The 15,361-nt window shown below is 42.1% G+C and overlaps 2 protein-coding genes across 4 annotated transcripts in view; one reads left to right on the plus strand and one right to left on the minus strand.

The window, feature by feature from the left end:
* Positions 1–993: 993 nt before the first annotated feature.
* On the minus strand, positions 994–4,028 carry LOC145530953 (uncharacterized). The gene is made up of 3 exons (XM_081552285.1): positions 3,651–4,028; positions 2,837–3,556; positions 994–2,597 (listed from the first exon to the last, which is right to left on the minus strand). The coding sequence occupies exons 1-3, from the start codon at positions 4,026–4,028 to the stop codon at positions 2,457–2,459; spliced, it is 1,239 nt and encodes a 412-aa protein (XP_081408411.1). The 3' UTR covers positions 994–2,456.
* ITGB1 (integrin subunit beta 1) overlaps positions 3,428–15,361 on the plus strand; it is a 42,036-nt gene continuing 30,102 nt past the window's right edge. For all 3 annotated transcript variants that reach the window (XM_081558790.1, XM_081558791.1, XM_081558792.1), the window contains exon 1: positions 3,428–3,497. The gene's annotated coding sequence lies outside the window, so the exon portion shown is untranslated. The remainder of the gene's footprint in view (positions 3,498–15,361) is intronic.

Raw genomic sequence — 15,361 nt, forward strand, 5'->3', positions numbered from 1 at the left:
CACACAATTTTTTCTCCTGATGAATCAGTGTTGGAATTGGTCTTCACCTATAAACCTGGGATCTGATTTGCAATGTGTCCCTAGGAATCCCCTTTGAATTGCTAAAATTACTTTTTTCATACCTCATTGGATGGACACACTTACTTATAGGGTGATGATATAATCTACCATCCATGTCAGGATGTACTTTTGAGAATGAAAAGGGGTGCTATTAATAGTTATGCTTGGGTAACGGACACATTGGGGGTAACTTGAGCATGCTGGGACACAAACTCACCCAGTTTATTTAAAGTTGACCTGGTCTGAGTTGAGCCAGAATGTGCCAGCCAGTGCTCCAGACCAAAACATTTTTGTTTTGGGGTCCATACTCCTCACTACGCAGGTGTTCACCCTTTGCTCTAACCCCATGGAGTCTTGCCTAAGTTTGATTACTACAGTTGGAAAATCATTTGTAAATGAATGTGTACTAACATATTTGCTTGTAAAATGTTACATTTTTATAGAGGGACTTCCACACTCTAAAGACTAAAAAGGCTTTAACTTATCATGGGATGATTTGTAGCTTACTGGACAGGGTAAGATTTGTCAGGTTGCGTTCCCCAAATGTTCAAACTACAAGAGAAAGACAGCAATCCACTCCTGAGGCAACACTGACCCACTCCCCCTCCCAGTCCTGTATTCCACAATCAACTGATTAAATACAGCCTACTCGATCTAAAGGTCAGTAATCAACTCTGATCCCATTGTCTGAAAAAGATAATCAGGTTTCTAGAGAGGCCTTTAGCCTCTTTTGTACTTGACTAAATATTAGTGATTCCTTTCATTTATGTAAGCCTATCCTTTAATTATTAATAGAAATGGGGGTTAAACAGTGATTGAAATGAACAGTAAAGTCTTTGCTGGTGAGCAACTTTGAAAACTTACTTTGGAAAACAGTAGTGAATAAAGACATATTTTGGAGAGCATGTAGTAATAAGATGCCAAAACTAAAGGAAAGCTCAACTTTTAATTATTTGATAAAAATGACTTATGACATGGCATAAGACAATTTATAATAACTGGGAAACAGTGTAGGTAACATATGATTTGTCCTAAATTCAAGATACTAATAGATGTTGTATCATGACATGGTTTAGCAATGTGACTTACACTATTCCTACTTACTAGGATACTCTGTTTAGCATGGTAAAACTGACCAACCTTTGGAACACTCATAAATTTTATAGTTAGCTGTCCTTCAATGAATATTTATATGAAATCACAAATGGAGCCATACTCCTGACCAATAACTGCTTTTCTTAGAGAACATGTTTCTTTAATTTCTCATTTCCTCAAAGCTCATAAGTTCTGCACATAAATTGCTACTCACACTTTAGTGTAGTCAGATGTTCTGGTGTGGTCCGAGGGGAGCAAAGGGACCCATTTATTCATTTATCCAGTATTAGCTGAGCCCCTATTGTGTGACCTGGAAGGGTGTTTGACGCTGAGATTAAAAAGATGATTACACTGTCTTTGACCTAATTTAGTTTAATGTTGTCCAGATGTGAATTCCATAATGTTCTTGTAGCAAATCACACAAGGAAGAAAGTTCTAGGGAAGTCATACAAATCAAGCATGGATAAACTACACTTTACCTTTAGAATGGTAATCCATGTTGAGACCAGACATAGATTTTGATCAGTTTTGAACAACGGTATAAATGGTACCTTTAAATTCAAGAATGTTGAGGTCTGGTGGCAGCTGCACCATTGGGTTATTAACATAGAAACATTAATTTTTAAAAATTTAAGTATAGTTGCTTTACAATGTTATGTTAGCGTCAGGTGTACAGAAAAGTTTGTTATATGTATCACCGAAAAGAACCTGAGGAAGAATATATATGGAAAAGAATCTGAAAAAGAATAAATATATTTCAGATTTTTTTCCACTATAGGTTATTACAAGTTACTGAATATGGTTCCCTGTGATCTCCAGTAGGTCCTTGTTGTTTGTGTTTTGTATAGAGTAGTGTGTGTATGCTCATCCCAAACTCCTAATTTACTCTCCCTCCCCATCACCCTTTGGTAACCATGGGATTGTTTTCCTAGGTGTATGAGACTATTTCTCTTTTGTAAATAAGTTCATCTGTATCCTTTTTTAGATTGCACAAATAAGGAAACATCATTTAGTCTCTTAAATTTGCTCATCCATTAAGTGGGAAAAAGTATTCTTGTTTCTTTAGAGGTTTCCAGAGATTACCTAACCAAAGATTTAATTTTGCTGGCGAGCAATGGGCAACATTTCCATAGATGGGGTTGTCTTTTTTTTTTTCCTCTCAAGATGGGCGGTCAAATGAGCATCACAGCTTCTAATCTTCCCCAAGTGAAACACTGCTTCTCAGTTTCACAAATCTCATCATTCGAGTTCTGTTCCCAACAGGGTGCTGCTGTTCACCACGTGGCAATGCACGTTTTCTGCTAACAGGATGGCAGCCTGCCAGCAGAGCATTCTAAGTAACCGGGTTTCAGTATGATGCCAGCCGGCAGAGGTTTCGATCTTATCAAAATGTGCCGAGCCATGCTTCTTTTAGCTGTCTCTTCTCCAGCCCCCCTGTCCACCTAGTAAAAAAAGTGAGGATGAACAGAAACTGTTATCAAGGATGAACTTTTCTTTCTCCTCCCTGTTCCCTATAAATGGACCTCCAGATGAACCTAACAAAAAGCTGCTCCTTAACTCATCAGTTTTTCTCTACAACTTTCTTCATCTTTCCTGGCACCCGTCTCCTTAAGTCTTCCCCTCTCTCAAAGACGTAAATCAAGCAAAGCCTCCCATCAGAAAAAATATCGGCTTTAGCTACTTCCCTTGCAAAAGGGAAACGTTTTTGGCCCCACGAAGCCTTGACTAAGTGTCCCGATCTGTCTGAGCCGGCTCCTGAGAGGCAGGGCTTCCAGGGTTCAAAGCCGGGCAGTCCTGTGCCGGCCGGCCGGCCAGACAGACATGGGGCTTTGGAGAAGCAGCGCCTAAGGCAGGCCGAGAAGGATATTAAGGTGAGCAGGGCCAGGCAAAAATCCTCCCTCTCCCCCTCGGCTGCAAAGGAGGAGACGCCGCCGAGGTTGCAGCGGAGCCGGTAGCCCGGCCGGACCGCTCCTTTGTCCCGGCGGCCCCCGCCCCTCGCACGTCCCACGCCGCCGTCCCCCGCTCCTCCCCCTGCCCATCCCCCTCCCACCGCGGGCGCGGCTGACGCGGCCCGAGAGGAATGCGCTTCCGGAGGGCGAGAGCCGCGGCGGCGGCCTGAGGAGCGGGATCGCAGCGCCAGGGAGGCGGTGCCCCGGGGGTCGTTTCCTGCCGGGAGGCGGCCCCGCGCCGCCGAGTCTCCTCCTCCCGCCCGCGAGGAGGAGGAGCCGCCGCCGCCGCCGCCGCGCCCGAGCCTGGGAGGCCACGCCAGCTCGGGACAGGCCGAGCGGGAACCGCGGAGCACAGGCCGAGCCGACCGCGCTGGCCGGACGCCGCGGGAGAAGGTGGGCCCAGGCGGCCGGCCGGGAGGGCGGGCGGGCGGCGGACTCGGTGCGCGGCCGGGCTCTTATGGAGGAGCAGGCGTGGGGGCTGCGGCCTCCGGGTGGATTCCAAGCTGTCGGGCGGGGGAGGAAGTCGGGCCGCGGCCGCTCCTGGACCTTCCGGGCAGGGGCGCTGTCCTTGCGGGGCCGCGGTCGCGGAGGCCCGGGGTCGGACCCGCCACTCGGACGCGACCTGGGCTGGGCGCGAGCCGGCCGGCGGGGCGCGGACGGGCCTCCGCGGACCTGCGTCCGGGAGCGGCCTCGGCCCTGGCTGTCCGAGCCGCCGACTGCCGGGCCTCCACGCCGGGACCACTCACCCCGGCTCCAGCCTCGCGTCCCGGGCGTCGCCGAGCCGCTGGGCACCGGGGCGCCGGGTGGGCGCGTCCTGTGGGCCCTTCCCCTAATGCTGGGTGTGGGCGCCGCGGCCGTGTCCAGGGTTCCTGCCCGGCCTGTTCCTGATTCGTGCCGTTCCTTATGCTTCATAAGAAGTTGCATGTTTAAGAATGGTAGTATTTAATGCCTGAGCAATTTTTGTTTCACCAGTTTTGTGCTTTTGCCGTCAAAACCTAGCGCTAGTCTGTATGATCATTAGTAGTAAATTACACTCTAAAGAGGCTCCATTTCTTCCATCTGAAAAATGGGAACAGTACCTACCTATACTACTAATAAAGCCAGTAATTATTACAGTGAGGACAGTGAGGGCCATGCTTAGTTCTGTGCACCTTACCTTTATTTTGTCATTTAATCCTGGAACCGATCCAAAGAGGTAGGTGTTGTATTTAATCCCTGTTTTACAAATGAAGAAACTGAGGCACAGGGAGCATAGGTGGTCATCCAGCTGTGATGAGGACAACCCATGTGGTCCAGCAACCCATGTTTGAACCACAGGTAACCTTGCATAAGTACAGTGTAGTGAAGAGAAAATGTAAGATGGAAGACACTTAGCTCAATAACTATTAACTCCTTTTCTTTCCTTCTTGATATAGTAGACTTAAAAAAAATCTCACCATGTTAATTGGTAATATTATCAGTAAGGTTTCTTTGGATCTGCATTCCACATAAATATTAGCTGGGTAGAATTATTGTTATTTTTTATTGTTTTGATGGTACAATAATAACAAATGCTAACTGAATTTCGATTAGGAATTTTTCTTAAACTGAATGCAGACTTTGCAATACGTTGTGTATTTAGAAGTGGTGAAGGAACTTGACTTGCAAGTTACCTATTCTGGATTTGTGGACATCGGGGCTCACAGGAGTCAGGGCTGGCTTAAGAGTCCTACTGAAATGTTCACATTTGAAAATAATTTTAGTTCACTGATTAATAAATGAGGGACTGAAGATGATTAGCTGATAAACAGAAAACACATGAAACAGATCAATGTTTTAGTTACAGGCATTTGAGAAAACCATTATACCTGCTCTAGAATTCAGTATAAAATGGAAGATATTAGAATGCTAGTTAAAAAGACGGGATGTGGTTAATACTTTGCTTCTGTAAATAGCAGACTCCAAATTCAGTCATCAATGTTGATTTCACAGACTTAAAATTTAAAGTTTTTGTAATGTTGATTCTTTTTAAAAGAGTGTTAAATTCTGTATTGTTTTCTAATCCCCTCAGTATTCTGTGTGTGGAAGGTATAGGGTCAGTAATATTGAATAAATCATTGGATTTAGGTGGCTTTCTCCTCAGCTTTCTGGTCAGGATATTTAAAAGCTGCCCCAAATTAGCATCATTGAATGAACATGTAGTCCTATACTGGGGTCGATAAATTCCTAACTCCTGGGGAAACTAGGGCATCTGGTTACTTTATAAAATACTGAAAATTAACAGTTTCAGGTGGTGCTTGTTTTCATGGTATATGTGTGGGTGCATTAGTTGTTCTTGACTACTCTGCAGGAGTGATGAGATGAAAGATGAGATAAAGTTTTAGAACTTTTGAATTCTGCTAATTGATATTTCTGAACATGCAACAAATTCAATTAGTATCTGAGAGGATTCATGTGGACTGATTACCCTACTCTGCCTGGAGGGTTAGGATCTGTCTGGTTGTCAGTGGAATCCTAGATTATATTGTGCAAATATGTAAATATCTCTTTTTGTGTGAGCAAGTCTATTCTGACTGGTCATATGTTGTGGGATTTTGTCCTTGTATGTTGTTATAGCAGAGGTGGGAGTCTTGGGGTCCAGAGGGTAGGCTGATTGGGGTAAGAGTCCAGAAGAGTACCTTATTTTTCAGAACCCTGAAATGATAGCAATATCTATAGCTGTAGAAAACTGAGAAAATTACATATCTAGGTTACAGGAGTTGCAGTGCAGAAAACCTTCAGAACCTTAGCAGTCTTAGAATTTTCAGTAGATAAGTGAAAAAGGTGGTATTTCTTGTTCTGGAGCTGTAGGCAAAAGGAGCCAAGCTATACTTTGCAGGTTTCTCATCTTTTAAATGTGACTAATCATGAGACTTTTGCAGAGTTAAGTTTTATTTATAAAATAATACAGAAGTCAGCTACTTTTAAGCTTTAGTTTTGGTTTGTAACTATATTTAGCAATATGCTAAAGCATATGTATATCATCTGATCAAAAAATGTGTGTGACAAACTTTCAAATATGCATAGTGCATGCATGTATAAACACACAATTATTGGACTTGTCTCGTACAGTCTCCAAAGTGCAGCTTCCTGGACCCCAGGGATGTAAAAAATAATTCACTGGATGTAGGAAGAAAATATTAGACTATCTTTTTAATAAATGTTAAATTTATTATTATGATTTATAATATCTTACCACATTGCTGTAGAAGTACATGTATTTTAATTTATAAATACATATTTTGGGGTACACGTATCCTCAAGTTTCTTTTTGTTTCTGTTGTTAAATGATAAAAGGAGTATTAAAAAGCTTTTGAGATCCTTGGCATGGGGGATGACCTGGGTGGGGCTACAAGAACTACTTCTTTTGGAGGGTGGACAGGTCAGACTTGGTGTCTGAGGTAAGAGAGGAGAAAGGAGCTGAAGTGGCCTAGGTGTCTGGTTAGGAGGTGGCTTGTCCGAGGTGGGAAGCATGACCGCAAGGGGGTGCTGTGCTGCTGGCCGCCTGGAGGCAGGGGAATGCTGAACTGCTGAGATGCCTGGAGTGTAGTTGACTGCAAGCTCAAAACCGGCAGTCTGGTTGGGAGCCTACGATTTGGGAATTCTTAGTCTGTACAGGCTGACGCTCTGGGCTGCAGATGAAAATACTGGAGAGAGTGTAGAGTGAAAAGGTGCCACCGAGGAGCCCTGGAAACACTTTCCCAGTCAAAGGCTGGGTGGAGGAAAAGGAATCTAGAAAAAGCATTTCCCTTCCTCAGTTTGTTTGAATTTCTGGTTCCTTCCTGTGATAGCTTAGTGGGGGACTTGGATCTTTTCAGGTTTTTCCTTCGATGAGCTTGTTTGAGGTGAAGAGAGAAGCATCTTTAGAGGGGCAGTTTGATGTAGCAGAGGCTTCTTGACTGGGAAACCTGGGTTTTGGGCAAGCTCGGAGTGAGCTTCTCTGGGACGTTTTCTGGAGCACCTCACCTTGAAAGGGCTCTGGTTTCTGTATCTACGTTGTAAAGTGGTCTCTTGGTTTCTCTCTTTCTATTGCCCTGTGAACTGAAGGCCAACTGCTGTGTGACCTGACTCTACAGAGGACAGGTCTCTCCTCTCCCATGAGCAACCATTCTCTTGTGCCCTCACTCCAGAGGGCACATGGTGTGCCAAGTCATGGCTTTGAGAAAGCTTGCAAGTGGTGGCCAGCCAAGTCTATTACTCTTAGCTCTCTGTCAGGATGGAGCTCTGTTGTCAGTGGCCTTTTAGTTAGTGTGTTAAGTGCCGCTTCCCTGAGCAGTGTGGTGCTTACTGGGTGTAGGTCAGGAAGCTGACCTGCACCTTGCAGTTGAGGATACTGTCTAGTTGGGAATCATTGTTTTCAATCTAGGGAAATGTAGCAAACCCCACAGGACGTTTACGCAATGCACTGTACCAGGTGATTCTCGTAGATTTTGAGAAAAAGATCAGCTTTGGCTTAAGTGGTTTTGGAGGGCCGGGAGGAGCTTGGAATGGTATGACCAAAGAGAATATGGATGGTGACATGGTCAAAGGACAGTATAGTTAGAAGGCAGAATACTTAGCAAGTACATATTATTTGATTACTTTGATATATAATCATACATATATAAATAAAATGAAGGATATTTAAAATGAGGGCCTGGATTCTTGCCCTCCAGCTCTAGTCTGGTGTGGTTCACAGACATAATTACAATTAGTTGTAATAGAAATTTGAATTCAACAACACTGTTCTTGAGCATCACTGAAGGTTTGTCATTTACTGTGCCAGACTATCAATATTTGGGGGCAAAAAAAATAGTAGTTAATTCTACTTGTGGTGGTGGGTGAAAAAATTAAGAATGATGAGGAAAATAGATGAAAAATTTGAGTGTACCATTTGATGTATGGAGGTCACATTTCTGTGTATAAATGTTATTGAATGAATACACAGATAACTTAAGCTTTCATCGTCTTTGTGAAATTAAGAATAGTAATTTACTAGCTCTCCAGTATTGTACAGTTTATTATTTATTTCAGATTGTAATTTCTTTCCTTCTCCAAAGGTGTAGTGGTGGGTCATATTTGATTATTGGAGGTGGAGAGTGTAGTTTTAAAAGTTGCGCTTAGTATTATGTTATTTCAGGAAAACACAACAGAAACAGTAGGAGTGGATTTGTGCTTACTGAAGCCATAGGGCTCAAAAAGATTGAGAACGGTTTATTAAGTAGGCACTCAGGTTCTAATGTTTAGAAGTCAGTGAATGAGTTGAAGAGCAAGAAGAAAATTCAGTAATCAAGTAACCTGTGATCTATAGGTCACTGTAAAGATATTTGTTTTACATTCATGATCATATTTTATCCTTGTAACAGTTCTAAGGTAGATATTGTTCCCAGCTTAGTGCTAAGTGAGAAATTGAGTTTTACCGATATTTACTATATATATATTTAGAATATACTCAGCACTGTGTTTGTTTCAATCTCATACAGGGCAGAGGAGAGATAGCACAAAACATAAAGTCAAAATTTATTAAAGTTTTGACCAAGTAAAAATTTTGAAATGACTTACCTAAAAAGTAGATAAAATTACCCAAGGGAGCATAACTTACAGTTATCCTCGACCGAAATTACGTGGAACATATATTACTCTCAAGTGCTTGTCGATCCCACTAGTTAAGATGGTAAACTTGTTTTTGCTAGTTCTTTGTAAACTTGCCCCAAAGTAAATTCTTCAACCAAAGCAGCTGCTGACTTACTCTTGTCCCTTCACAGAGAAAGGCAAAATCTATAGACATAGCCAAGTGTAAAGAAGGAACAGCTCGCTAGGCTAGTTTGAAATATAGCAATTGCTGGGTAATATCTTATCTTTTGAGTGGAAGGAGGATCTGGGAAGAATTAAGTTCAGGCAACTTTTCATGCTCGTTTTTGGTCAGCCCTTCATATTATGTCTTAATAGATTTATTTAAAGTGTTTAACTTTTGCTTGTTTATTTATTTGACTGTACCAGGTCTTAGATGCAGTACGTGGGATCCTCAATCCTAGTTGCAGCATGCAGGGTCTTCAGTTGCTGGCGGTACGATCTAGTTCCCCCACCAGGGATGGAACCCAGGCTCCCTGCATTGGGAGAGTGGAGTCTTAGCCACTGGACCACCAGGGAAATCCCTTGCTTGTGTTTTAAGTCTCGTCCTTTTGCTTATTTTATGAGCTTGGAGCTTTTTTATGTCCCTTCACCATTTTTTGGAATTTAATGCTTAATGTTTTGTTTTTTTTTTTTTTGGTCCTCATGTAAAGGCTGTAACCTTTTTGGTGGGGGAGGTGGTGGTGGTGGTATACCAGTTGTCTATTTACTGGATCACTATTGGCTATAACTTCATGCCTCTTATTGCTTTGAATTATTTTGAATTCTGTGTGCTCAAGTCTGCTCTTCCTGTCATGTTGATTCTGTTCCTGTGTGTTTGAGTTCTGCAGAGGATTTCAACTTAAAATTTCCTCCCTTAGCTCTGTACACTTTTCCTCTAGTTTTGTGGTCTTACTGTGTTTGATTGCTACAAAATCTATTTGAGATTTTCTTAATTCCTTGAAGAGCATAATAAGTTCATTCTCCTTTTTTTTCCAGAGAAGATTCTTAATTTTCTCTTTTTGTACTGTAGAAATTTTTCGTAGTTCAGTTCCATGCCCTGACTTCCATCTTTATCGTTGAAACTATTTCCCAAGACACAGTGTGTCCATTCTTTATCTTCTCTTTGCACCACAGGGGTGGGTGCTGATGACTGATCTTCCATTTTCTCATTTTCATGGGGCGGGGTGGGGGGGGCGGTGCGGTAGACACAGTTGTTGGTTAGTTGCTCAGTCGTGTCTGACTCTTTTGCAACCCCGTGGACTATAGCCCACCAGGCTCCTCTGTCCATGGGATTTCCCAAGCAAGAATACTGGAGTGGGTTGCCATTCCCTTCTTGGAGGGATCTTCCTGACCCAGGGTTCGAACCTACCTCTCCCTCATTGCAGGCAGATTCTTTACTGCTGAGCCACCAGGGAAGCCCCAGAATAGACACATTTTGTTTTGTTATTCTGTAATTTTCTTTAAATATTGGCCCTATTCTCAGGTTTCAAATTGTTTTTTAAGCCTGTAGCTTTGGAGTAGTCAAACCTTTGTTGTTGGGACTCAACTCAGGCTGATACCACCTTTGGGTAAGAAGGGGTCAGTGCTCATAAAAAGCCTTTTTTTTTTTACTTCTGGGTGGGAGTCCTGAGTTTTAGAAAGTTTTCTGCTTCAGACTACTATTTATCCACCACAGTGGGTGGACATGGACTTCAAAGGAAATGTTGCCTGTTTGCCTTGGAGTACTCAACCTCCTTTCTTTCCTCTTTCCCCTTTTTTTCCCCCTTTCATCCTTTCTGCTAAGTTTTGTTAATCATTCATTGTAGCTTATTATTTATTTGGGCCATAGACATCTCCAGGATCACCACCACGCACCTCTTCCTGCCAGAGAGGGGGGAAAATGTTGAGTTTTAATTGTTCTTCTCACAAGGGGAAAGGTACTCTTGTTCTTGGTGAATTGATCCCCAGCTCTCACCCTTGAATCTGATGGTGTGAAGCAGAGCAGGCTATTATGTGCTCTCCTGTCTGCTTGCTTTGCGTGGGGAGAAGCAGGGTGAAATGCGGGGTGAACTGCCTGGTAATTGCCTGAGGCTTTCCTCTTGGCTCTGTGTTCCTTTTCTGGGCTGTATTGGTTTGTAAATATTAACGTGTTATTGGACTATTTATTTTTTTCCTTTTAAACACAGATACAGAAAATAGCAATGGTGATACAGACTTGGGATGAATCTAACCTTATCCTATTTTCAGGAGAGGCTTACAGTATACCTCAATGGAGGTATCTGAATCTATTCCATCATTAAGGTGAAAAGATTTAAAATGTTAGGATATGAAAAAAAGGAAACTTTCTTATTGGAAACCTACTTCTGTTGAAAGCTTGGGCTTTCAGTTCATGCCTGGGTTCATGTCCCAGCTTTGTCAGTTATATGTCTGGTACATGGTAGATATGCAGTTGATATTTGACTTGGAAATCCAAGTTGTATTGAATAAAAATGTGCTCTTGTGCAAAGATTTTATAGGAAGAAATCTTTTGTGGATGACTTCTTTTTGTGCTGTGTCCTTTGGGGCATAGATGGCTTCTGAGCACCCAATTTTTAAACTTAAAGTAAATGTAATTTGCCATTTTTTTAAAGTAATTTTTCTCTAAAGCATAATTGTTTAATTTCTATAAATAAAGTACATATAAAATTTCTAAAGATCCTATCTGTAAATGTAAAAAGAAATACCAAATGAGTTATTTGTCACATTGTTAAGAACATTAATAGATAACTAAGTATGTATTTAAAAGTTTGACTAGTTCATAAAACCACATTTAACTTTGATAAATAAAGATGAGTTTGCAGTGGAGATTAATTATGTACAGTTTTTGACAAAGGGAACAATTGCATGTTTCTAACTACCAGAATGAGATGTGTTGGGGGAGCTGTTTGAGATTATTTATTGTTCAAAGGATGAATTATGACCCTTTGTGTGCTTGCTAAGTTGCTCAGTCGTGTCCGACTCTGTGCAACCCTGTGGACTGTCGTCTGCCAGGCTCCTCTCTCCATGGGATTCTCCAGGCAAGAATACTGGAGCGGGTTGCCATGCCCTCTTCCAGGGGATTTTCCTGACCCAGGGATCGAACCTGCATCTCCTGCGTTGCAGGTGGATTCTTTACCACTGAGCCATCGGGGAAGCCCTTATGACCCTTTAGTTAAAATTAAATGTAGTAAGAAAAGATATTAGGATGAAATGCTTTTGTAGGAATGAGACCATAACCTGTCAGTATACTCAGGAAATTTGACAATTAAAATAACTTCTGTTGGCCTCCAGTCATTTTGAAGGACTAAGAAATAAACTCAAAGAACATTTTAAGTCCTTGTCATTTCTGTTATCTGAGTCAGTTCTAACATTAGAAGGATGTTTTTTTATTTTTGAAATAGTGACTGAATATGCCTTCAAACTACTGTAGTTTAATGGAGCACAGACTCAGGTCACAGCTTCAGAATTCAGATGGTCTGGTTTCAGTTCTACCTGTGTGACTTTGGAGAAGGTATTTGTGGTTTGGCTTCCTCATATATGAAACAAAGACAATATTGTTTCCAACCTCATGGAGTTGCTTAGAAGAGATAGCTGTTATTATTTTTATTAATTATTGTCATTTTTATAGTCATTTGCAGGTGTTAGAATAAAAGTAAAAATAAAACTTTTTGGTACAAATTACCATAAATCATCAAAACTCAATTATCGTTATCACTCTCTGGTGTGCCTGGTGTGAGCCTCATCCACCTTCTAAGTGAACAGATCGCCCTTGTGTTTTATAGTTCTCAGTGGGCAGCAGTCTCTGAGTGAACCAGACTGGTACGCAGCCTCCTGGTCTAAGTTTCTGCTACAAGATGTCTTTTGAGGGCAGTTTCCTTCCTCCTTTTAGCCTCTCCTAGATTTGCTTCCCCATGTAGAAGAAAGCTGAAGTCATTCTTCCTTGTTTCTATTTTAATTAGGTATGTTACCCTCCACCCTGATCTTTTTTTAAGGTGATTTGTAATACTAACATTCAAAAATATATGTGCTGTATTTAATGTGGTAGTAAAAAGCATTAAGGTTTTGATGCTTTTATTATTTTACATATAAATTGTTAGAAATATGAAAGTAGAATGATCCTACTTAAATGTGGAAGTAGAATGTAGAATGATCCTACTTAAATGTGGAACCTAAAATAATGATCTAATTGTACTTAGCATAATAATTAGTATCTAATTAATAATAAGCACCTGATTAAGCCTTATTTTTTACAGTATAGGACTTCCTGGTGGCTCAGTTGGTAAAGAATCCACCTGCAATGCAGGAGACTCTGGGTCAGAAAGATCCCCTGGAGAAGGGAATGTCAACCCACTCCAGTATTCTAGGCTGGGAAATCTCATGGACAGAGGAGCCTGGCAGGCTACAGACTATGGGGTCACAAGAACTGGACACAACTTAGCGACTAAACCACCATAACCATATACAGTATCAGGTTTTGATATCATGTCAAAGTAATTATTAATTGCTATAAAAAGTCAACATTAATCTATTGTTTGCAGTTGTGTTTTTTTCTAATCCTTATACTTTATCCTTTCTTCCATATCTTGTGTTTCACCTAACATGGGTCAATTCCGAGTTTTTGGTTAATAATTACGATTGAAAAGAACCTAAACATTCAAACATAGGTACTTCTTTATTAAATCAAGTTGTTGCTGAGCTCCAGCTGTAATGTATAGTAATAATGATAACAAGTACCATCTAGGTATTGCTTACAATGTGCCAGATGCTGTTTTCAATATTTTATATTTACAACTCATGTAAACTTCACATATCCCCCGTAAGGTAGAAACTGTAGTGTCCATTTTAAAGATGAGGAAAGTGAGGCACAGATTAAATAACTTGCCAGTATCACCTGCTTAGTTAGGGGTTGATTAGAGGTTTGAGTACAGGCACCTGACTCCACAGTCCACGCTCTGAACTCTGAGCTCTGCCTTAGCAAATGGTGGTGAGCGCTGCATTCTGCTTGCTTGCCTTTGTTTACTTTTCTGGGGATACCTCAGAATATTTGCAGTTATTTTTAGACTCTTTGTATATTAAATATTAAGATACTGGGCTAGGTACAGAGGACACAGAGACCTGACCTCGGGAAGATGACAGTTCATAAGGCAGGTCAGTTATACACATCTGCAGTAGATGGGAAAGAGCTTCATACGTCTTAATTACTAAATCTTTCAAAGAGAAGTTGTTTGTGTTTGTTTTAATATATGTCTGTGTGCCTATATGTGATTCACCTGGCCTAAATCCCCTCCCCAGTTCTTGCCATCATTGACATCTCCAGAGTTAATGCAAGTGACACTACTCGCACTCTGTTCTAGCAGTTTTCTTGCTCTTCTAACGCCAGGGGCTTTGAGCGCTGGACTAGAAACCTCTGTGTCCTCACTTCCTCGGGCCTCCTCTGGTACCGGTCGCTGCCTCTCAGAGCAGTTCTCTGACTCACTCTGGTTGACTGCATCTTGCCACATGCTTCTGTGTTTTCAACCCCAGGGCATCTCCAGCCAGCCCTCTTGTCTGTCCATGGGGAGAGAAGCTGGCAGGAGCCTTCTGGTTGGATGTACTGTTGTTCTTGGAAGCCCCTTGGGGCAGACTTTTACCTGTGGGAACTAGAACTGAGGCACGTCTTCCCAGTGACCCTTCTCTCTTGGACACACTTTCCACAGTTGTCCCTCAGTATCCGAGGGGGATTGGTTCGAGGACACTCCTCCTCCCCAAGCAAATCCACAGATGCTCAAGTCTCTTTGAAAGGGTGTAGTTCTTGCATGTAACCTATGCACATCCTCACGTACACTTTGTCACCTCCAGATGATGCCTAATTCAATGTAAATACTATGTAGAGTTGCCTGTGCAGGGCACATTCAAGTTTTGCTTTGTGGAACTCTACAATTAAAAAAATTTATTTCCATCTGTTGTTGGTTGAATCTGCTGATGGAACCCATGGATTCAGAGGTGAACTGTATACACTTCTCAGGACTTCTCAGGAAGACCAAGCCCCTGGGCACCCCTGTGGTAGCTAAAGTGCCCTGGCCTTTTCTCTTCTTGGTTCGCCATCTTCAGCACCTCTCATTCTGCGGTCACCCTGTGAGTGAGCTGCCTGCACGCCTGCTCTCGTCTCAGACTCTGCTTTGGGAACAGACCCCAGCCAACCCAGTTCCCATAGCTGTCTTCTCACCTCGACCTTTTACCCAAGACTGCCCGCCCCTGAAATGTTACACCTGGCACTCTAGCCCTTTCTCTCACCTGCACCCTGATATCCAGGCCCTTGACTGTGTCCTTCTCGCTGTGTGTTTTATCAGCACTGCCCCTTCCTCCTCCTGCACTTGCTCTGTAAACAGTGGCATTAATTCCAGTTTCAGATTGGAGTCTGAGGACCCATGGGAGGTAGTCTCAGCAATTTGACTGTTTCTACAAGAATTTCTAAAAACTTCGGGTTTTGTGCTAATAACTAGTATAATAACCAATAAGTGGATGGTCTGGTTGGCCACCTTGTAACTGAGTGTGTGTAGTATTTCAGTACCTATGTTTGTGTTGCTTGTATATGTAAATGAATTTTGGTTCATGATGTACAAACGCCTAGAGTGTAAGGCATTTTATATCTAGCTGAAAGTTGGCTTGTG

Source organism: Giraffa tippelskirchi, chromosome 13, assembly GCF_054371585.1.
Source record: "Giraffa tippelskirchi isolate mGirTip1 chromosome 13, T2T-mGirTip1v1.2.pri, whole genome shotgun sequence".
Taxonomy (NCBI): Eukaryota; Metazoa; Chordata; class Mammalia; order Artiodactyla; family Giraffidae; genus Giraffa; species Giraffa tippelskirchi.

Bases quoted from the DNA above. Each gene is read 5' to 3' on its own strand.
- LOC145530953 (XM_081552285.1), bottom strand. From the start codon at position 4,028: ATGCAACTTCTTATGAAGCATAAGGAACGGCACGAATCAGGAACAGGC. The intron at 3,557-3,650 runs GTCCAGGAGCGG...CCTCCATAAGAG, and splicing joins ACAGCGCCCCTGCCCGGAAG to CCCGGCCGCGCACCGAGTCC. The intron at 2,598-2,836 runs GTAGCTAAAGCC...TTTTTTTACTAG, and splicing joins GTTTCCCTTTTGCAAGGGAA to GTGGACAGGGGGGCTGGAGA.